The sequence below is a fragment of the Diadema antillarum genome, unplaced genomic scaffold (genome assembly GCF_040938485.1).
Source record: "Diadema antillarum isolate AM-2024a unplaced genomic scaffold, OU_Dant_1.0 seq00001005_RagTag, whole genome shotgun sequence".
NCBI lineage: Eukaryota > Metazoa > Echinodermata > Echinoidea > Diadematoida > Diadematidae > Diadema > Diadema antillarum.
In genome coordinates, this window is record NW_027271843.1 from 162,629 (window position 1) to 185,816 (window position 23,188).

At 36.9% G+C, this 23,188-nt stretch overlaps 1 protein-coding gene across 1 annotated transcript in view; it reads left to right on the plus strand.

The window, feature by feature from the left end:
• Window positions 1–588: 588 nt before the first annotated feature.
• Window positions 589–23,188, plus strand: part of LOC139742556 (uncharacterized) — a 28,221-nt gene continuing 5,621 nt past the window's right edge. The window contains exons 1-9 of the mRNA XM_071653088.1: window positions 589–715; window positions 6,791–6,919; window positions 7,786–7,900; window positions 9,069–9,143; window positions 12,226–12,297; window positions 16,973–17,044; window positions 18,287–18,358; window positions 19,913–19,984; window positions 21,877–21,948. Of these exons, the coding sequence (XP_071509189.1) occupies window positions 589–715; window positions 6,791–6,919; window positions 7,786–7,900; window positions 9,069–9,143; window positions 12,226–12,297; window positions 16,973–17,044; window positions 18,287–18,358; window positions 19,913–19,984; window positions 21,877–21,948 (806 nt within the window). The remainder of the gene's footprint in view (window positions 716–6,790; window positions 6,920–7,785; window positions 7,901–9,068; window positions 9,144–12,225; window positions 12,298–16,972; window positions 17,045–18,286; window positions 18,359–19,912; window positions 19,985–21,876; window positions 21,949–23,188) is intronic.

The window sequence follows — 23,188 nt, forward strand, 5'->3', positions numbered from 1 at the left end:
TGATAGATTCTTTCAGAAATATTTGCAACAAGCAGTTAACGGTCATCTTATACTTATGATCGGGGAAAATCAATGTGAAAATGATGATGCGAAACTGATGTAAAAAAAAGTGATGCGAACCGGTGTCGTCAGAGACTATCGTTGCTGTCAATGAATGCTTGATAACAGACAAACGAAAACTGTTGACAATAAACATAGTACAGAAAATTACAAAGATGCGTTAGTTCTCACTACTGCATACACGTGATGCATTTTAATTTAAAAACAAAAGAAAGTAGATTAGTGGTTGTGTCAGACGAGCACGAAAACAGAGTATCTTCCCATGGTAACCACCATATTCGATGAATACTCTGGAGAAGAAACTGCACATTAAAGCCTCAATTGTTATGACTTGTGAAACGGAAACTACTATTATATCAGATATTCATAACTTACGTTACATATAACAATAGAACTTCAAGCAATTGTAGATTACAGGTAACATTACTATCGCCTTAGATAAAACGAAACAATTAATTACTCTGACAAAAAAAAAAATATCCCTCATCGATCATTATCCATTCATTTCTTCTGTACACAGCTGACGTAATGCAGATGACGTCAACAATCCCGGAGCACGCCGCCACATGCACCTCCAGCGACCTTTCATATGGACCAGACGATCTGTGTGATGGTACCCGTACCTGCCCGTATGGTGACGACGAATTCCTATGCGGTGAGTTAAGCTCCATTTGATATAATTTCAGCTAATGAAGTGCGAAAGTGCCCTAATCGAAGTGCAGAACTGTAAAGAGCCCTGCAAAACTGATGTAATCAACAGTGGTGGATCCAGAGGGGGTGCACCAGGCGCGCGCCCTCCTTTATTTCTGTTAAAACAAAATAAATAAAAAAAAATGGGGGGGGGGGGAGTGGGTTTGCGCCACCCTTTAATTTTGTTAAGGTGCCTCTCCTTTACGAAATTCCCGGATCCGCCCCGATCAATAGGACCCTATTACCACGGATTCTGCTATGATAATGCCATCATTGCTCCATACTCCAGTCTAATGTCATGTGTCAAGGATATTATCACCGTCTCATTAGTGAGACGAACCTTTGTTTGTTAAAGAGATTGTATAGTATTGGTTGAGAGGGGGATTGAGCTTGAAACTTTTTGCGAGGCACTAAGAAACCACTTATGAAATGTTATAGAGCTTACAATTCTACGAGAAATTCAAAGCTTATTTGATAAAACTCGGTTTGGAAATGACCGAGATATCCAAAAAGAACGTAAACAAAGTGATCCTAATATAAAGTTGGGTCCCACCTTCTATTCGAATACCTTTGTTCTGGATATCTCAGCCATTTCAAAACCAATTTTCATCAAATAAACTTTGAATCCCATTTAGAGTTACATGCTCTTTCATAATTCATATGAGGTTTCTCATTATCCCACAAAAAGGTTGGAAACCTAAAGCACCTTTTCAACCAAAACTATACCATCTCTTTAAATATGCCTACTGGTCTTTGCATCATAAATCTATATGACATTTATTTAGTCTGGATTTACATTACGGGGGGAAATCACTGGAGATAAAATTTATGTCCCATTGTGTATGGTAGGATATTGAACTTTGACATGGGAAATATCTTTGTCTCAATTCTGAGGAAATGCAACATTACAAAGCTATGAACGTTATTTGGGAATTGTTCGTACACAGAACATGTTGGATATCCTCGGAGCTTTGCGCGTACATTTTGGATAGACAAGTTAGTCTATGATGGAATCTCTGTTGACATTGGTTGATGTAAAGCGAAAACTCTGATGTTGAAATACGCCTGCATCAGCAACGAGGAATTACACCTCCCTCGTCACTGATCTCAAAGCAAAGCGAATTAACGCTATTTATGCTTCATTTGAAACTGGTCTCCATAATAACTTGTGACAAGTGATTTTCCTGCCATGACTGGGTGGTTGAATGGATCTACAGCGCTTGCAGTATCTGCCATTTTCATTATGTATGTATCTTTCTTTCTCTCTGTCTCTCTGTCTCTGTCTCTCTCTCTCTCTCTCTCTCTTTATATATATATATATAATGTTCTCATGTCAGAATACCACACAGTTTCGAGCAGTACACTTAAAAATGTAATGGCAAAAGTATTTGGAACATTGTTCATTCAGTTGATACAAGTATGTGATAAGTAGTTGAATATTGTGCAACCCTACAATTTGAAGAAGAGAGTCTTGTAAGGAAAATCGACTCAATTCAACTTTTAAATATACAAATTAACCTTCTTTACGTCCTCATTTACACCGATGAAAGTTAATTTGTCAATTAGTTGCAATAAAAGAACAACTCGACTCAAGAATTCATCAATTTGAAAAATTTCCTTGCGCAGTACCCGCTACATGCTATAAGGATTAGAATCAGGACGAGTTGATGAACGGAAGCTAGGTGGTCCAGTGGATACGAACCTGTCCGGTAATCAGGAGATCCTTAGTTCGAATCCAGCAAGAGTATGATTGTATGCCCATGTTTGTTTGTTTTTTTTTTTCATCATTGCTACTTCTAAAATACCGATTTGTCGGTGCCTATTTACGTTGTTAATCATTTGCAATATAAAAAGATTAAGTCTTTCTCTGAGAAAAAAGTCTTGAAAATTGTCAAGACGTAGAATGTATAAGCATAAACTTTGCTACTGGTTCTCTAGTTTCGAAAGCTAGCACTAAATGGGAGACTTCATTTGATACAGTCTGTATGGGCGTCAACCTCGTTGACAAGTAAAAGCAACAAAATGAATCAAATAAATCAAAATCGCTTGCATGAATGAAAGTAGCCAGCGTCCACTGAAAAATTTTGCCTAAAAAACAACAACAGGCGACTGTAATAAAGGGTAGTATATATAATGTATAATATATACATATATATTTATTTATTCATTTGTCGTAGAGTGACTGCACGTTGATTCGAGCTCAGGTAATTTTAACTACAAAAACACAAAAGATTATTGGCTGAACCCACACGTTCGGCTGTGACTGACCGATTATAGGTCAAATTAAATTAAAGATCTGAAAATGTCAGTTATCGCGTTTTGCGGTTGACAGTCGTGCAGGAAACCACAAATCCGGCTAAAGAGTGACAGCCCCTTTGATTTTATATACATATGTATATATATATATTTTTTTTTTTTTTTGGGGGGGGGAGGGGGGGGGGGGGTCACGAAGGCCAAACTCTCCCCGTGTGCAGACTATTTGGGATTTATAGACGAAAATAAATATGCATAACTTCAACAATTATGACGCGCTCATTTTCCTTTTTAAATTATGACAATGACAATTTAAATTTTCACTTAACATATTACCTAAATGTTAACGGCGAATATCAACTTGACTTTCCTTGAAATAACTTCTTTTTTTATGCAGTGCTGTAGGCCAACGTATTCTAAGGTATCATATCTACACAAACTGCCGTAAAACACAATAATTAAAAATTGTTTTAAAAGCAACGTTTTTTGCTCAGTCTCTAAAAATGATTATTCAAGCTGGATGAGCGTTCGTTTTATCACAATCAATGGAAATTACCTTTACTTGATAAGACTTTCGCCTGCTGGCTCTGCAGGCTTCTTCAGATCGAGCGTTGTGAGAAGGACTTCCCACAAGCCGACGTAGCTGGCGCACACCGATCTGAGAGAATGGGATCGTATATTGAGGAAAGTGAATATTGTCCGAGGTCTCGGTTGAAGGTTCTCCCTTGTTGTTTCCGAATGTGAATTGCTTCCCTTATCCAGCGTGAGGTTTTTCCAGAGTCTCTGGCTAGGATGGAACACTTCTTCCAGTTGATGTGGTGGTTTTCACTGGCCACATGGTCGCTGATGGCTGACTTGTGCATGTGGGAGGTGGATTCCTTCTTTTTCCCTCTTGTGTAGTAGGACGCACTAACTGTGTCTACCTCTAGTTTGTGTTCATTTTTCCTGGTGCCAAATTTTCTAGCTGTTTCTCCAATGTAGCTTCTTTCACAGTTACCACATGGAATCTGGTAAACTACCCCCGCTTGGTCATCGATGGATCGTTTGTCTTTTGGGTGGACTAGGATGTTCCTGAGTTTCTTGTGTGGCCTGAATGCTGTGGAGATGTGGTATTTCTGGTAAATCCTTTGCAATGCTTCCGAGGTACCCTTTACATATGGGATGGTTACCAATTTCCTCCTCTGATTGGTTGGTTTGGTCTGTGAGTTCTTCTTGGTTTGATTATCCCCCTTTTCTTTTTGGCTTTCTTGAAAGACCAGCCAGGGTATCCACACTTCCTGAGAGAGGACTGGATGTAATCTTCCTCTTCCTTCAGGTCTGCTTCCTCCGTGACGATGCTGTGTGCTCTGTCCATGAGTGTATGGATGACCCCTAGTTTTTGATGGAGTGGATGGTGGGATTGGAAATTCAGGTACTGTCCTGTGTGTGTCTTTTTCCTGTAGACGACCATCTTGGTTGTGCCATCCGGTCTTTTTGTGATCTTGGTGTCCAGGAAAGGGATGGAATTATCAACCTCCAGCTCATGGGTGAATTTGATACTGCCTGTGTCATCGACTTGGTCTAGGTGTGCCTTGAGTCTGTCGACTGTGTCCGCCTTTACGATGGCAAGGATGTCATCCACATAACGCTTCCAAACTCTGGGTTTGATGTCATCATGAGCGGAGGCAATGGCTTCTTCTTCCAAGTATTCCATGTAGATGTTTGCGACAATGGGTGACACTGGGCTGCCCATAGCTGTTCCATATTTTTGGCGGTATATCTTGCCGTCAAAGCTGAAGTAGGTGGTCGACAAGATAAATTCGAGAAGCTTTATGATGTCGTCCACTGTGAGATTGGTCCTCTTGTGTAGTTCGGAGTCTTTCTGGAGTCTGTCCCTGACGATCTGAATGGATTGGTCGATTGGGGTGTTGGTGAAAAGGCTCACGACGTCGAACGAGACCAGAACTTCATGTTCCTCGAGTGTGATGTCCTTAAACTCTTCTGCCAAGTCCTTGGAATTGAGTACATGGTGATCTGTCTTCCCTACCACCGGAGACAATATGTCTGCTAATGACCTTGAGGTATTGTAACCGATGGATCCAATGTAATCCACTATGGGGCGGAGGGGAAAGCCTTCTTTGTGAGTCTTAGGGGTGCAATACAGACGTGGTACATTCTCGGCCGTTGGATAGAGGTAGTCGTACTGTTTGGAAGTGATCTCAGATCGGCGTGCGCCAGCTACGTCGGCTTGTGGAAGTCCTTCTCACAACGCTCGATCTGAAGAAGCCTGCAGAGCCAGCAGGCGAAAGTCTTATCAAGTAAAGGTAATTTCCATTGATTGTGATAAAACGAACGCTCATCCAGTTGATTTTCCAATCAGATGAACCTTTTCAGCGAGATTATTCAAGCTTTTGTTCATCATTTTTATGATGAAATGAGTACATTTTCAATAATTTCTCGGCTGAAATTCTGAAGCATTTTACTCAGTACGGTAACAGCCGAAAGAAACATTAATGGGTGTGCAGCTGTGATAATGATAAAAAATCTTATAAACATGAAATCGGTATCTGGTGCGATTCAATACTATGGCCTTTATTGTCAATGTTTTTAATATTGTACCTATCTTCCCTCCGACAATTACATCTACCAAAAGTTATATTCGATGTGAAATCTTGAAATCAGCCTAGTTCTACTGACATTCAGACTGATTATGAATCCATAAATGTTTATAGTTTGAATAACAGTCAAGATTGAAACTTTTGCGCTAAAGGAACTAAAATACTAGTAACACAATTATAATTATGAAATTAGTGACAGGTAAAAAGGTCATGCATTTCATCGTGAAAAGTCAAAACGGCACTTTTACTTAGTATCTCGCCTGTTTCAGGAAGGAAATAGGACGAACCGATTTAGTCATCTGAAAATATCATCTTTGCCATCAACCACTTGAAATTTAAAGTGAAGAAGCGCCATTCGTATATTATATTATAAATAAAATAGTGTACGTGTAATCAAACATCAAAACGTAAGACTTCAGCATGAAAAAAGTGTGTTGTTTGCAATAACCCAATCAACGCTGATTTTTTTTGGGGGGAAACGAGTTGTAAATTCATCTATTATCAGATACGCTTCTTTTCTGATTTTTATCTTTAAAAAAATATGGAAGAATTGAAATTTGATAGCATCATCACTTCAGCTATGAATAGTCCCATATCATGTGGTTACGACCAATATCGCTAGTTTGAACAGAAACGTAAGTTTTGATGATTCCGTAACTTTCTGGTTTTATATTCTACCTTCACAAATCTTCCACCATTTTTAAAGCTGATTCAATTCTACAAGTGACTAAACTTAATGGCCCGAATTCACGAAGGTGGTACAAATTAAACCATGGTTTAAACCAAGGACAAAAACCATGGAGCGCCAAGTGTCGCACGGAATATTTCGTTACGAAATTGTTCATTTCGCCGACAAAACGACCGTTTCGTTAAACGAAATTATCATTTAGTTGCAAAATGTTGTCATTTCGTTACAAAATAGTCATTTCATGGACGAAATTACTGATTTCGTAACGAAATATTCCATGCGACACTTGGCGCTCCATGGTTTTTGTCCATGGTTTAAACCATGGTTTCATTTGTACCATCTTCGTGAATTCGGACCTCTGTGAACATTGTGTGGAATTGCACATTGAGGCATAATTCTACCAGCACAAATGCAAACAGACATCACTACTAATGAAGACGTAATCTGTAGTTACATGTTTGTATTCACAACTGTTTTTTCCTTCTCCTTTTGCTTTCCCCAGATGATGAAGGGACCTGTAAAACACCAGACAATGGTCGTTGTATGAACACAACGGGGACATGTTTTCCTCTTTCTTCACTCTGTGATGGGACTGCCGAATGTGCCGACTCCACTGACCAGCGATTTTGTGGTGAGCAGAATCAGTGTTCCCTCCATCGTACAGTGTGCCTTCAATTTGACATCGTTTTATTTATTTTTTTATTTTTTTCCTTCATAATTATTATAATTCATTGCAGATCATTGTCAGATTTTTGTTATATATTGTCTTGAAAACAGATTGTAGGAAAACACTGAACTGAAGTGAATTCAACAGCGTTACATATGTGTTTGCAAACATTCATAATTATATTCATTCTATGGTATCAAGATCCATTGTAAACCCATCATATATATATATATATTTATATTTATTTATTTATTTATTTATACATGTATATACAGTGTATATATATATATATATATATGTATATATATATGTATATATATATATATGTATATATATTTATTTATATATACAATATATTTGCAAACTTATTCATCTACTCGTCCTAGATTATCAATATCCATAGTCAGCCCCATCAGTGGTTTTGATACCGCTGTATATTGCTGTATCCATACAGCAAAGCAGGGAGGTCACCTCCCTGAGCAAAGCGAGCAAAACACAAAACATACGAAAAATTAATCAAATAATTAACAGCAACAAATGCAGGTCAGCGTGATGTCCAATAAGAAATCCCATGGAACGAACAAAACGAAAAGAATGTTCCTCAAGTCAAATGCTCTGAAATCTGAAATCATTTAATGTTATATTGTACCTCATCAAAGCCGCTACTCTGTGCAAGCAAAGGTTGAGTGACAGATCGATTGATATATTGTTATTATTGTTATTATTATTATTATTATTATTATTATTACTACTACTACTATTATTATTATCATTATCATTATTGTTATAATTATTTTCATTACTATCATTTTGCTCTCTCATTCTGAAAGACCCTGGAAAATGCGACGATTCCTGCACGTCTTGCTGGGCGAGTGGCGCCGTCTGTGATATCGGGACGCGGGACAACTCGCTGGCACTGCAGCTACCACCAACCGTGCGATTCTTGTACGTATACTTCTTTGTTTGTTTTTTCACTCTAGAGAGTCTTAACCCGATAGTGACTTGTGACATAAACGATAATAATTGCCTGATTATCTCATAATCAGGCAATTCTTATCGTTTATTTCACAAGTCTGGAGAGAATATTATTTAATACGTGTGGGTGATTGATCCCCAATGATGGATTAATGATGGTGTGTGAATTGAACGCCTAGGTCTGATAGAGATAAAGGGTTCCGAACAAACGCTATCAAGTTGAAGATATTTGAGGTAAACACCTAACCACTTTGCAAAGTAAATTATCAATCCCTGTAACTCATTAGAATTCATGTTCTTACTATGTAGCCTTTAATATTTTAACTATAAGCAGTCTCACAGTTTTTTTCCCCTCAGGAAAAGGTCCTGTCGAATTTGATTGATCTCGCGCTAATGGGTCGATCAAAAGAAGCAGAAAGATTAAATCATAGCCATCGCTTAATGTTATCTGGTATTCAATCGTAATACTTCTCCGAGCACTAGTCAGGGCGAGTATTTGCATTTCGCAGATCACGTGTGCTATCTCGAGAGCTCGCTAAGTAGAAGTTATCACTTACCTGTAGAGTAAACGGTTAGTCGGCATTTTATTGTAATATACCAGTCGCATAGTCTTTACGTTTAGATGAGTTGCATATATATGAAATAAACACACATGTATTTATATTCACATGAAATTACATATTACGTGTCTATATATATATATATATATATATTATATATGTCAAAAAAGTTCTGCGTCGGTGTGTGATAAATAGATATCAAGAGTAAAAACAGCGGTGTTTATACGACTGTTATATATATATATATATATATATATATATATATATATATATATATGTGTGTGTGTGTGTGTGTGTTTGTACATGTACATAATATTATAAACGTATCTGTGCGTGAATATAATGTGAGTGTATGTTAAAACACAGCATCTTCATAAGATGTGGAAGTAGTTCTTGCAGTGGTATACTTTACACCCGCTTGCACCAATTTATGTATCATACAATTAAACATTGATATGATGGGTGTATGTAAGACCAAAATACGTGTGCCTTCCCTTCCCTCGTGTGGGAATTCTACAGCAATGTAAATTGTCCAAATGATAATGATTAATTTCTTTTGCTTATATTTCATGCTTCAGGAAGCTGTCTACCGCAAAAAATCTTTCTGCAGGCATTCCAGCTTCTTCTCACACGTATCAGTTCCTGTCTAGGCTGTGAGTATATTTTCATTAACCTTTTCCCTCTTTTCTTTTTTTTGTTGGGGTGGGACTAGGTGTGTTCCTCCCGCTTTCCAAATCCATTTACAATCAGGATACAAAGTATCCAAATGTAACAAAAGACATCTAATATTTAGAATTGTCAGTCCTTTTATCAGACAGCTTATGGCTTTTTGTCACATGAAAAGGCAGCAGCATGTTATAAATTGATCACGTGTTCTGCGAAAGTGCCTGTGTGTAGGGGGGGGGGGGGGGGGGGGGACTTAACAAAAATACCATCTCACCGGCTACGAGTCTGACGCACTGCGCCTCATTTATCAAATTCATCGTATAAATTGAACTCGAATAATTCATAGCCTCCCCATGAGCTGTGTGCTACGAAACCAGAACAGTGCTGTTATGATTTTGATTTTTTTTGAGTATATCAAGTGCTCGTGGCTTATGTTAATACATGTACATTTGAAACATATACGTGTGTATTTATGGGTGAACTCGCATTTTAAATAGTGATCAACGTGAAAATGACTTGAGAGTGATAGCATTCACATTTCAAAAATTTGACAGAATAATAATAATGAAAATAATAAGGTCTTATTTACCCAGGGTATGGCCTTTTCAGTGTTGCCACTACTCTACCAGAGGACCCTGCCATCATTTATTATCCTAGCGTATCCAGGTACCCATTTATACACCTGGGTCAAGAGGGACACGGTGGGTAAAAACATCTTGTCCCAGGACGTAAGCACTAGGCCGGATTCGAACTCGGGTCCTCCGACCGGGAGTCGAGAGTCTTATCCACTATGCCACAGCGCCCCCACAAGCAAACATAACTTGGTAGAACAAACAATGGCGCCATGAATTACTAAGTATTGTTAGTTTTAGACTGTCAAATAAAATCAAAAAACAAAAAACAAAAAACCAATGACTGCAAGTCCAGAGAGACCAACCCAAGAGTTCAGATCAAATCAAAGGGATGGAACAGTTTTAGTTGAAATGGGGCTTCAGGTTTCCAACATTTTTTGATGATGATTGTTTTTTTCTTAGGTAATGAAAGACCTTTTATGAAATACTGAAAAGCGTATAATTCTAATAGAAATTAAAAGTTTATTTGAGGAAATGTGGTTTTGAAATGGCTGAGATATCGCAAACAAAGTGCTCCCAATAGAAGGTGTGACCCACCTTTTACTATAATATCGCTTTGTTTTACTCTGTTTCTAGATATCTCAGCCATTTCAAGACCGATTTTTATCAAACAATATTAAGTCCCCTTGAAACTGTATGCTTTTTAACGTTTCGCAAAAAAAGTTAAAGGCTGAATCCTCACCTCAACCAATACTCTGTCACCCTTTAAGGCATTGGAATATATGTGTTCTTATTCGTTAATTTGTTCAATTTCATGTGCAAACATGGAATTATGCCGCATTATGCACCATTTCCTTTTTAATCAAGAGAAAGTATAAATCTGTATAGTTTCAGCTGAGCTTTTTGTGTAGTTTTCTGCACTCTAAGCACCATCAATGACATGTCATGTATACATAATTTGCAATATCGCGGAAGGCTAAACCGGATTGAAATTACTGAGACTACAAATTTACCGCCTTACACAGCAGCCTCTGTATTATAGAATAGGTGGACGCGAACACCCGTGCTCATCACAGTCTCCCGCATTTTTGTTCTGTTTTTCCATCTGAATAATTGCATGAACTTTTTGGATCATTTGCTGTTGTGTCATAAATGTCCGTATGTGGGGTGTAATCAGAATCTTTGCTTAAGTTAATCAAATCGCAATAACAAAATGTGAAATCGTTGTTCACTCGCATCCAACCAACTTCAATATCGGTTTTATACAAGCATTGGGCAGAGTATAGTAGCATAGCAACAGTTTATTGTCGGTTTCATTATGTAGGTATTAAAACCAAAATGCACTGTCCATGAATATGATTGGAACAAAATATGTTTGTATTTTATTTTTTTTAATCATGTTTTTGAGTTTCAGTGAGATGGTCTTTTCATTACAAACCTTGGAACAAAGTCATAAACTTATTTGAGGTTCATTAGTAAGCCTCCGCATCATGCCTAATTGGTAACATCGGCGGATAGTCACATCCAACTTAATGATAATCCGTGCCATCCACTGCAGCTGTAACAGTGTCTGGCAGTCACAGAAAAAGAAATAAAATAGCTGATATTAGGTATTAAATTTTGATATTTCGATCGTTGTCTCAATAGTGCACACATTTCGTAGAGGCCGTTTGGTCGCGATGTGATGAACAGGAAGCGACAAAGTAGCAGCAAAAGCGGATTGAGAACAATGCTTACAATTTGTTTCAGTGGTAATTCCAAAGGAAAATTCTAGCATTTGAGAGCTTAAATTGCTCTATACCATGGTTTACATTCTGACTTTTAGCAGTTTTTGTCAGTTAATTGTGTGTGTGTGTGTGTGTGTGTGTGTGTGTGTGTGTGTGTGCCCTCGGTGGAAATGCAAAAAATTATCAAAGGAAAGAGTCCTGGGTTCCGTGCTCTTTGCTCAACAACTGCTGATGGGGGTGGAAGTGAGAGTGTCATGAAACCACCATAATTCCTAGACGAGCAATTTGTCCTAATTGCGTTGGTTGATCAAATTTGGATATTCACACCATAAGCTGCGACCTTCGGCACCCTAATTGCCTTCTAAACAAAAGTGGTGATAATATCTTTTTATTTTCTTTAAGTGTTTCCGGTTGCCAAAGGCAAATCCATTTTCATCAACTCACTTGTTTAAAGCCTCAATTTGACTACTCATTACATGTATTTGATATTTGTATGTCCTTTATCTCCTTCACTTTCTCTTCCTTCCGCGCCTAGAGCACTCTGCAGAGTGGATTTGGCGCTATATAAATCATATCAATTATTATTATTATTATTAACTCCTTACGACAAAGACATCATGTGCAACGCAGTCGTTTTTCATCGCATTCGTTGGCGTGACATCGTTTTACTTATAAAGTTCTATAATATCGCGAGTTCGTTTTATATCACATTTTGATTTTGTTTCATTTGTTTGATTCTCTGTCTTTCCCCGTGTACAATATCTTTACAGACTGCTGTCATCTAATAACATTTCCGACGTGGGATTATTTACTTTCATCAATTCGACTTCCCTACGAACTCTGTAAGCTCAATACTTTATTATCGATGTGTTTGTTCTTCTGAACTTATGAATATAAATACTTCAATTTGCACGGACATATTGTAGTTGCTTTTGCCATTAACAAGGACGATCATTCGCGTCAATATAAGCAAGTACAAAAAAAAATGCTATGTACAAATGCTATGTACAAATGACTCTACAAGTATTGTTAATTGATGAAATTACACGCAACAAATCCGATTGATATCTAATATCATCCCCCTACCTAATCCATCGCCTCCTGTAGGAATTTTGGTTTAAAAATGTCATTTTTCATCAGACGATTAACATCTCTGAATTTCACTGTAAGTCTTGCACTGGAGAAAGGTGGAACTCGTTAGCTTTATTCCATCTGCAAGGATTCTGAAAGAATTTGAGGAGTCAGGAACTTTTATCCTCTCCCAGTTGCCAATTTAGGGATCAGGTGTAAATGTTGCAATTTAGAGGCTTCTGAAATTCAAGAAAGAGAAAGAAAGAGAGAGAGAGAAACCATACGTCAACAGAAATTCTTCCTTCTGAAACATAAACAAGAAGTACTAAATGATTATCAGAATTGAAGCACTAAACCACAGGAATCATTTCCAGGGGATAGATGGTTTAAAGGGATCGTATATTTTTGGTTGAGACCCAATTTCAGGTTTCTAACATTATTTAGTGAGATAATGAGAAACCTCTTATGAAATATGAAAGAGCATGTAATTCTATGAGGAATTCAATGTTTATTTGATGAAAATTGGTTTTGAAATGGCTGAGATATCCAAAAAAGAGCAATTTTAACAAAGTGTAATACCCACACTCCATTACGATCGCTTTGTTTTACTTTGTTTTGGATGTTTCTGTCATTCCAAATCTGATTTTTATCAAATAAACTTTGAATTCCTCTTAAAATGGTATGCTCTGTACTATATCATAAGTGTTTTCTTCGTATCTCGCAAAAAGTTAAAAGCGCAATTCTCATCTCTACCAATACTGTACCATCCCTTTAATAAGCTTATCTAAGAATGTAGCAGTCTCAATGTCAGTTAAATGAAAGACCCCCCCCCCCAAAAAAAAGATATATATATATATATATATATATATATATGAAATGCATTTCATTGTATCATGACTGATAAGAATAGATCGATTACGATTTGAGCAATGGCATAACCTTGAAATACCTGTTTGTCAAGCCAGCCAAATGTCCCCACTTTTATACTCGGAAACAAAATTTTGTGAACGAGTTTTGAACTTTTTTTTGGTCCCAAATTGTCCCACGTGGGAGATAAGGTCTTATACATTTCATGTTGTATATACCACTTGGAGTCAGTTACTGTAATTTGGGATAGTTATTGACATAACTTACGATCAATGAAAATTATATAAGTAGAGAAAGTATATATGCTGTGCTTTAAACATTTCTTTTAAAAAAAGTACATTGATTATGACGATACCGACGCATATGTAGAAACCTGTACTTACGACTGCATATAGGAGGGAGCGATACAAATCTGACCAATAGCGCCAGAATAGAAAACCACTTAAAAGATTGACAAATATCTTTCACATAGTATGAGGAGAGGCGAATAAGATAAAGGCTTGAGATAAACCACGAAAAATATCAGAAACATAAAATCTTTAATTATGATTAATATAAGAAAAAGAAAACGCAATTCTCTGTAGTCAACTCAGGATTCTATCAATTTTAAGAAGTAGTAGAATAGATGTTATCAAGAAAGTAAATGCATGCCGCCAAAAAATGACAATTAAGTCGCGTGATTTGTGTGTATAAGCGCATAACATTATGTGAGTCTGGTGCAAATTTACAGTATACCTTCTTAATTGGCCGAGTCCCCGGTCAAATTAATACTACAACTTCGTTTGTACACACAAACGTATGGACTCCTGCCCCAGCGTTTCGTGCGTATTGTTCATATGTTGCTAGAGACATTATCATTTTTCCATACTTTATTTCTTTCCCAGGGATTTGTCCTACAATCGCATCAATCGAATCGAAAGTGACAGCTTTGCTGGGCTGGGAAACCTGCTCAGACTGTGAGTGAAAAAGAAGTGAAGTTGCATGATATCAATTCAAGATTGCTTTTGAAATATTTAAACACAATAGAATACTTTCCAGGAGTCCCATTAACTTTTCATATGAATAGAATTACAACCTCTTTAGGTTAATTCTTCTTTTATTTGCTTCTGGCGGTATTTTTTCCCCACAAGGACTGAGTAGAATTTATATTCAATGGAGGTTGTCCATTAGGCATTTGACAAAGTTTCCTTTACATTTTAAAGTCTTCCTCTTTAGAATTAATTTCAATTGAAATCATAGATAAAATTGTCATAATATACAACTTTCCATTTCCTGAGACTGATATACTTTTTTTAAATAATATGAATTACCTTTTACATGAAGCCTTATTGACGTGAAATCATCATCGTCAATTATCCTCGGACAAGTGAAGAATCACTTAAGAGGTTTTCCTCCAGCGAATTTTCCGCCTCAAAATCCCTTCTCTGTATTGAATGGAGAGGACGTGATCTAATGACTCTTTTCAGTTTTTCAGATTCCACTGATTTTTATTTTTGCTAGTTCTTACAAATCGTACTTCTAGCTATGCATTCATCGATGGAAAGATTGAGTATGTCAGTTGGAATGAAATGAGTATATGAATATAAGAACGACCCAAGTCCAATTTTTGGCCAAATTCAGTTTGACATGGGAAATTGTAGCTTGTGCATGGACTCATCTTGTGTATAAATGATAAATCCTAATTACCCCCGGAAGTGCCTGAAATAAATGAGTTAAATCTTATATGAATGTAAGAATGAAGGACTTGGGTCATTCTTACATTCATATTATAGCGCCCTCTCTCGTCCTCTCATCTCTATAGCAGAATTTCATGTATATGAATGAAAGAACGACCCAAGTCCATATGAATCAAAGAACGACCCAAGTCCATCACACAAAATGGCGTCTCTACAATTAATGTTAATGTTAATTGTCATAATGATATATGTTCTAATTTGTATATACAATGTTGCCTTCCCATCACAGTTAAATAGAATATTATTGGACAAACAAAAAAGATATGAAGTTTTTTTTAGTTTACTCGAAATGGTCTTCCATGGACTTGGGTCGTTCTTATATTCATATACTCAAATATATGAAGTTATACATCTATATCGTTTTTAGATATATTATGAAACCTGATTAAGTTTTTAGGTATTTTTAGGGAAAAGCATATTAACAGACAATAATGGTGTTTTCGCTATAAAATGTATTCAGATATTTCTTCCTGGGAATGACTTTTGATTTCAGTTCATTTTAATGATAATATTTGCAATAATATATTCTTCTTCAACATTATTATCGGTTGATTGGACAAAATTTATTCCACATTTGCTCTATTTATCCCCTGGTGCTCAAACTAAACAATTGAGTATTTACGTTATTTCTGTCCCCCCCCCCAAAAAAAAAAAAAAAATTCATTCATAGCAACAATATCAAATGCAACTAATGACTAAGGATATATTGTTGAAGAAGCTTGCCCCTATGAAGGTCTATAGTTCAACAGTTTTGCTTCTCTTTTCCATTTCCAGGGCACTATCGTATAACGATATATACACGCTTCCAGAGAAAGTATTTTTGCATCTGACTTCGCTGCAGAACTTGTAAGTTCAGTAAAAAAAAAAAAAAATATATATATATATATATATATATAACTATATATAAATTTGAGTAATATTTCTATAATTTATATAAATTTGATTTGTATGAAATATACTTATGTATATGAAAGGAGTCCTATACAATATAATGTGTTATTTCATAAATTCATGATTATATAAAATGTACTGCTTGTATGTATTGTATGCAATGTACTGTTAAGTATTTTTGTAATGCGGTGCAGTTTGAACATGAAAGGTTACCTTAATGATTACTTTTTTAATGTTTAGATATAATGCAATTTAGTAAACAATGGTGTGTTTTTACGTAGTCAAGTACGTAGTCAAGTATTCAAATAGTGAATAACGTGATAAATACTGACTAATTAATGCTTACATGTATGCATCATGACATCGTGTTGGAGGCAATAAATTTCTGGTATGGAATAGATTCCTTACTTTTATTTATTTTTTCTTAACACAATGTAAACAACGCTACCTACATGTACATAATGCAGGCCTACCTAGAAATCTTGAGACCTATCTTAAGAAAAAGAATTCAATTTATTTGCATTAAGGAAATATGCATTGCATATTTATATAAAATTATACAATAATTCTGTCTGTGGCGTAGACCGATGTGGTTAACGATGACGAAGAGTTTAAGGATGTGAAATTATTCGGTCAACAAGCTGATTGTTTGGCTCCAATAACAAAAGTTCAAGAGTTTATCCATTTCCCTGAGATCTTAACAATAGGTGTGGATGGAGGTTTGTCTGAGACTTAAGGGATAGAGTATATTTGGTATAGTACCCGACTTTATACTCTAAGGCCACATTTTGTATCATACTTATGATTATATTACTATAAACGTATCATACAAGAGGTTTACTGCTTGTTACTGTACAGTTGGACCGCTTGAATTCCAAACTCTTAAGAGCAATACAAAACGCTGTTTAACTTTATCTATGTTCTTTATGTCTTTCTATTTCTTTCTTTGCAGAGATTTGAGTAATAACCACCTAACAGCAGTTCAGGCCCATGTGTACACCGCTCTGCCAAGATTACAAATTTTGTAAGCCTTATATTCATAATACACAGACATCGTCTATCAAACCAGAGTAACTTGTTAGAAATATGGACATGTTATATTGTTGCTTTTTGAAATACAAATTGCGTTGTATTGCGAGAAATTTTACAAGAAGGATTGTAAATTTGAGATACATTAAACTTTAAATTTACAATTTTCCCATTAACTGTTTGAGGTGTGAATCACTGTACGTATGTTCCATGTATCATGTTCCTTAGTCTCTATATACTATTTATGCATACTTCTATTTACACTGAATAGCTGAATGACTTGCTGCTATTGGGTAATAGCTTCGAATAGTAAACTGTCACGTTATATCACATGAATGAACAGTCCCCGGCATTGATATACCACCCCATACATGCTATACACGTGAGACACAAACAAACAATAAAACAAAACAAGCATCGATTCACATTTGCACTATAAAGCAAGCACTGATTGTTTCTTATCAGGACCCTTAAACGCAATTACATCGCTGCCATAGAGCCGGGTGCCCTGAACGGATTGCACGAACTTGCAGAACTGTAAGTAAAATTACATGATCGGTATATCAAACTCCATCAAATGCATGTCGCAGATCAAATTTCATTAGATAAGTGAAATATATCTTTGTGATGCTGTTCAAGTATTTCGTGTAGATTTCATGCTACTGAATGAAAGTTTGATAGAGAAGACGGACAATATTTCAGCTTCTCATGAGAAACCGTTGCCGTGCAGTCATTATAATCGATCTACGTTACTCGCTATTAAAATGTACCGCCTGTTTGACATTGTGCTTTCCTTGTCTTGTACGTTTTCTCTAGATAGTCTGCTATTTTGGGCAACAATTATCTATTTACGTCTTAACGTTAGATAGTTCAGGTATTTGGTAGAACATTTTGTTTGTTTTACCATATCACATTCTTGTCTTCACGATGTACGAATATATCTATGATATCATTCATCACTTGTATTCATCTCAATCTCTTTCATGAACTGCCTTCATACCTTAAGAAAACAATTCTCTTTCCTCCAGAGGGTGAGCACTTATGCTGCCTTGATTTATGTTCTTGTTTATTTTTTCTGGTTTTGAGACGATGGGGAAAAATCATTTCATTAGTGGCCTGTATATCCATGCCTATAACTTTAATGCATCCATTTTTCTTCCTTTAAATTTCATTCGGGGTTTACTTTTCTAATTAGAGTGTCCTCTCGTATCACTTCCTATTCCTATTTTTTTTTTAGATATTTGGACTTTAATATCATCGAAGATGTGAACAGACCTATGTTCTCCGATTTACCCAATCTCGTGTGGCTGTAAGTTTGGACTTTCACTTTTGAGCGCTCATTATGACATCACGCTATAGACATGGTGACACTGAATTGCACTCTCTCTATATTATACGCCGGTCATTGCCTAGCGCTGATATCAGTAATTACGTTCGGCTATCAAATTAGCATGCTAGCATATAGCGAGGTCTCGGCTCATTCATGAACAGTAGTCATGTGACTCATGTCTGATATTAAACATCGTGAAAGGATACCCCATAGTTAACAAACACACACATACACACACACATCCACAAGCACTTAAACGCAACCTCACATAGACGACTGTTGATCATCCCTATTCTTTACTATTTTGAATGCTTCTCATTCTAAGTGGTCGGTTATTTGACAAAACCCTGCCGGGCAATACCCATCAGCCGTAGCTCAACAAGACAATATACGTATAAATCACCACTAGTCGAAGGCGTACACTGAGATGAGAATCACTTTCCAATGAGCATATAATCAGATATTGACCACCATTTTAAGCTGCTGCCGAGCCTAATTTAACTTGAAAAGGCGCGTTTGCATTGATCGCTCTCATAGGGTTCCCATTTGTGCAAACCTTAAAAACAAATTTGTAGGGACGTTGACTGTCGGAGTTAATTGCTACTTTTACTTTTTGTTGTTTTAGTCTCTTTCTCTCGTTCCGTATTATGCCATTTTGTATATATATATATATATATATATATATATATATATATTTATATATCTACAATGCATGAAGAGTTCATACTGCATGTTTTACCCCAGCCATAATGGACCATTGCTTATAGATATGAAAAGACGTTTAGATGTTGCTTAGCATGTTAGGTTTGATAAGTAGTGACTTGTTAAAAAAAAAAAAACTGTTAGTTTCGTTAGATATTCAGAGTAGTTTTATCATTTATAATCACAAATTTCACTCTTTGCTATAGTCGAATTTGTGTTAAAATTGTTTTCTGATGCGTGTGGAAAGTAAAATGCATGCGATGATTAATTCCGAGTGGGGAAATAAGTAAATGTATAGAATAAATTCTAAAGTGGGTTTTATACATTGGTTGATGTATAACATAGGAAATCTCCTGCCCTAAAAGAAGGAATGTTTGTACTGAAATTTTTTGTACCTCTGCTGTCGATAGGAGCTTCTCAACGTTTTCCACCTTTGATAAGAGGTATTGATATAGCGTATAGACTCTGTATACCTCTTCCATGTGCCCAGCCGGTCCTTATCACATTTTATATTATAAAAGAGATGTAATCAGACATAAGTCAGGTATCGGCCCATGAGAATTGAGCAATCAATGATTTATGTTTGATTTTTTTTTTTTTTTATTTTTGATCTCAACATTTATGCAATAGGGCCCAGATGTGAGCAAGTGCACCTTTATAGGCATTTGAATAAAACAGTGTGTGTACTTCGCATGATTGTGGGGACTTCACATGAGCGGAATGCTCCCCAGAAAAGCAGCGCCAGTGCACAGCTGGTGTATAGCTGTTCCCTCCTATTTAGTTATTCTTTTGTTTGTGTGTTTGTTTTTTATCTCATGCGCTATCTAACAGGGGCCTTGATTCCAACAACATTGAGATCCTTCGGAATGGAACCTTTCAGGACCTGATAAGCCTAACTGATCTGTAAGTAAATGGAATGAGAGGAACATAATGACGATATCATGATTCAGGGATATCTTTCCGTTCCAAAACACGTGAAAAGATCTATTTGCTATTCACATGCAACTCAAAAGTGTCACCCATTGAGAATGTTTACTTGAGCATGCTACCAACGACAACAACAAAAACAAAAACAAAACAACAAAGAAACAGTAAACTTCATTTGAATCGATGGCAGTGAAAGCATACTCCAACTTTACAATTTCAAGTATTGTATGTATACGTAAGCCCCCCCCCCCCCATGCTGAAAAAAAAACCAGTGTCCCACAGTGTGTTCACAGTGTGTTTACATAGTTGACTATGTGAAAATGCTCGAATTTAACAGTGTGAAGATGATTTCACACTGTGGGGCAGTATTCACAGAGTGTTCACATAGTAATGCTTGATTTCACACTGTGACATGATGACTCACATTGTGTTCACACTGTTAAAACGCTGGAAGCTAACAGTGTGAAGAGATTTCACACTGTGTTCATACTGTGTTTCTCACACTGTGGGACACTGTGTTCTTTCCAGCAGCCCCCATCCCCCCCAAAAAAAAACACATAAACAACACAAAACAATAAGGACAGCAATATATATGTAAATGTAAGATCACGTAATTCTAGAAAAGACAACGAAAACTAGAAGCTATGACATACAGATAGCATTACACACATTATTTGTCGCAAGTAATAGTTACTGTAAGTTGAACACAATGTCTGTTATGTGAGTGCGAAAAGAATACAGCAGGTATTATTGTATACAGGAATTAGAATATATTATAACAGTGCATTGGTGATGGATATAGGCCTGTATCGTTTCACGGCAGCAAAACATTGATGATGTCGATGGTTGTTATACTGATGGTAGAATTGACAACAATCCCCGTTGTATCGTGGTATAAGTCGTAGTATCCCCCTATACAAATAAGATATTGCCAGTGAAAGCAGAGTCTAGTTCCAGAAAATGCAGTTCTGGGATTGGTGTTACATTTTCTTATATCTTTATTCTTTTCTGTGTTAGTATTCAATAACAAATTACGTAGAATAATCAATTATCTTTATTTGGGAACTTTTACGTTCATACGAATCGTTTTCGCTTTGGTTGCAGAATTTCCTAAAAGCCTCAAAAGTGTTAAAGGTGCATAGTCCCGGTAGTGTAGAGGGCGCTGTTGATGATACTGCCGAACACCGTTAGCATTGATACGCAGATTGCCGAAGTTGAGCTGTCATCAAGAGTAAAGCGCATAGGTGATGCTCAGTAACGTTTGCCTTCGTTGTCTTCTCTGCGCATCGCGCAGTCTGTAGTAATGCCAGAGTGTATACATATGTGCTTGTTATTATGGCATCACAAAAGAAGTTTGCTAAAGCTGCCATCCCCCTCAGCCGAATCATGAGCCGAACTGTGATCGGACCACTGACTACAGTGAATCGGACTTCTTTGAACTCGGGGAAGTGGGCCACAGCGTAAGCGCTAAAGAGGAGTCGATAGCGTAGGTCTCTATAGGAAACTTGCGCCGTGCGCCCGCGTACGCATTCTTGACTAAAACACCGGGACCATGTACTTTTAAAACATTAACTAATCTGAAATTGGCAACACATTTAAGAAGGCCGAAGTTGTTGTTTTTCTCTCAAACCGAGATGTTTTGTTTTGTTTTTTTATCTCTACTTTTGTACATGTGTAATAAGGTTTCTTGTAATCTCTCTCCAATGATATTTTTCAGCAGTGCTTTGAAATCAGATGTGCCAATGCCATGGTGACAAAGGAATCCTGCATATTCCAATAACTTCTCCAGGCACATGATGGGTAACATTTTGACATTTCTGCAGGACTTCACAATGAAACACAATTCTACCTCTTATTTGTCCACATAGAATCCTTCGAAGGAACCACATTAGTTACATTGAGGCTGGGGCAATGCGAGGGCTAGACAAGATAAAAGGGGTGTAAGTATTAATGCTTTTGCGTATCTTTCTTTCCTTTGATATTTTACATCACATATTTCATTCCCATAGTCACCAAGAAGTTTAACTATATGTCACCAATACTCCTTGAGCTTCATTGGCTGCCTGTGCAACGCAGAGTGCAGTATAAGATCTTACTGCTTACTAGTACTTATAAGGCTGTCCATAACTTGTCTCCTGGCTACGTGTCTGCGCTTATCAGTGTACGTCAGCGACGACCAGGACTACGTTGTACTGGACTGACTCTCCATGTTCCCAATACCCGCCTAAAGATGTATGGGGATAGAGCCTTCTCTTCTGTTGCGCCCCGTCTGTGGAACTCTCTACCAATCCCACTTCGGAATTGTAACAGCCTCAGTACCTTCAAATCTGAACTGAACACCTATTTTTTCCAGCAACTTTGTAAATGATGTGTTACACATTGTGAAAATAGCGCCCGAAGATCAATAAACAAGATAAACATGTTTACATTTATGGCCGTATACGCAGGCATTTCTTATTTTGCTGTCAGCGGGTGGGGGAGAAACAAGCGAGAGAATGCAGCGACCGAGCGAGGGTAGTGTGAGGGAGTATCTCCAAGTCGGGGAAGCTTGTGCATTATTTTTGGAATCTAAATTCAAAGATCTCATTGCCCACTTTTGGTGGAAAATGTTGAAAATTTTCAATAGAAATGCAAAAAAAAAAAATAATATTCAGGGCAGTGTAAATGGCTAAACCGTAGTATCCGTTACCTTTTGGTCCGCGTGTGCGTCTTCACTGTGTACTAGTAGTCTATGGTAAGTAGACCGAAGGGGCATGATGTGGAATATTTGTGAATTTTTCAATAAAAAATTAAGAAAAATTAAAAGTCATACAGGACAATTTGAATGGCTAAATCGTCGTATCTATCACTTGTTGTTTTGCGTTGTTTCCTTTTTTTTAGTATTCTTGCCACAAGTTTCTCTTTTTTTTTTTGCATTTTGGAATTGAAATTCGACAATCTGGTGCACACTTTTGGTGTAATACATGGAAATATATCAATGATCATAGAAGAAGAAAAAATCCACCACATTAACCATTTCATTAGATTCGTTGGTTGAGGGGTGGGGTGGAGACACATCCCCTGTAAATAACGCCCGGATCGCCGCCTATGTCTGTACTAATGTTCCGTACAGATACAGTGCACTCCCGTTACAACGAACACGGTTATAACGAAATTTCGTCATAACGAAGTAAATATTCT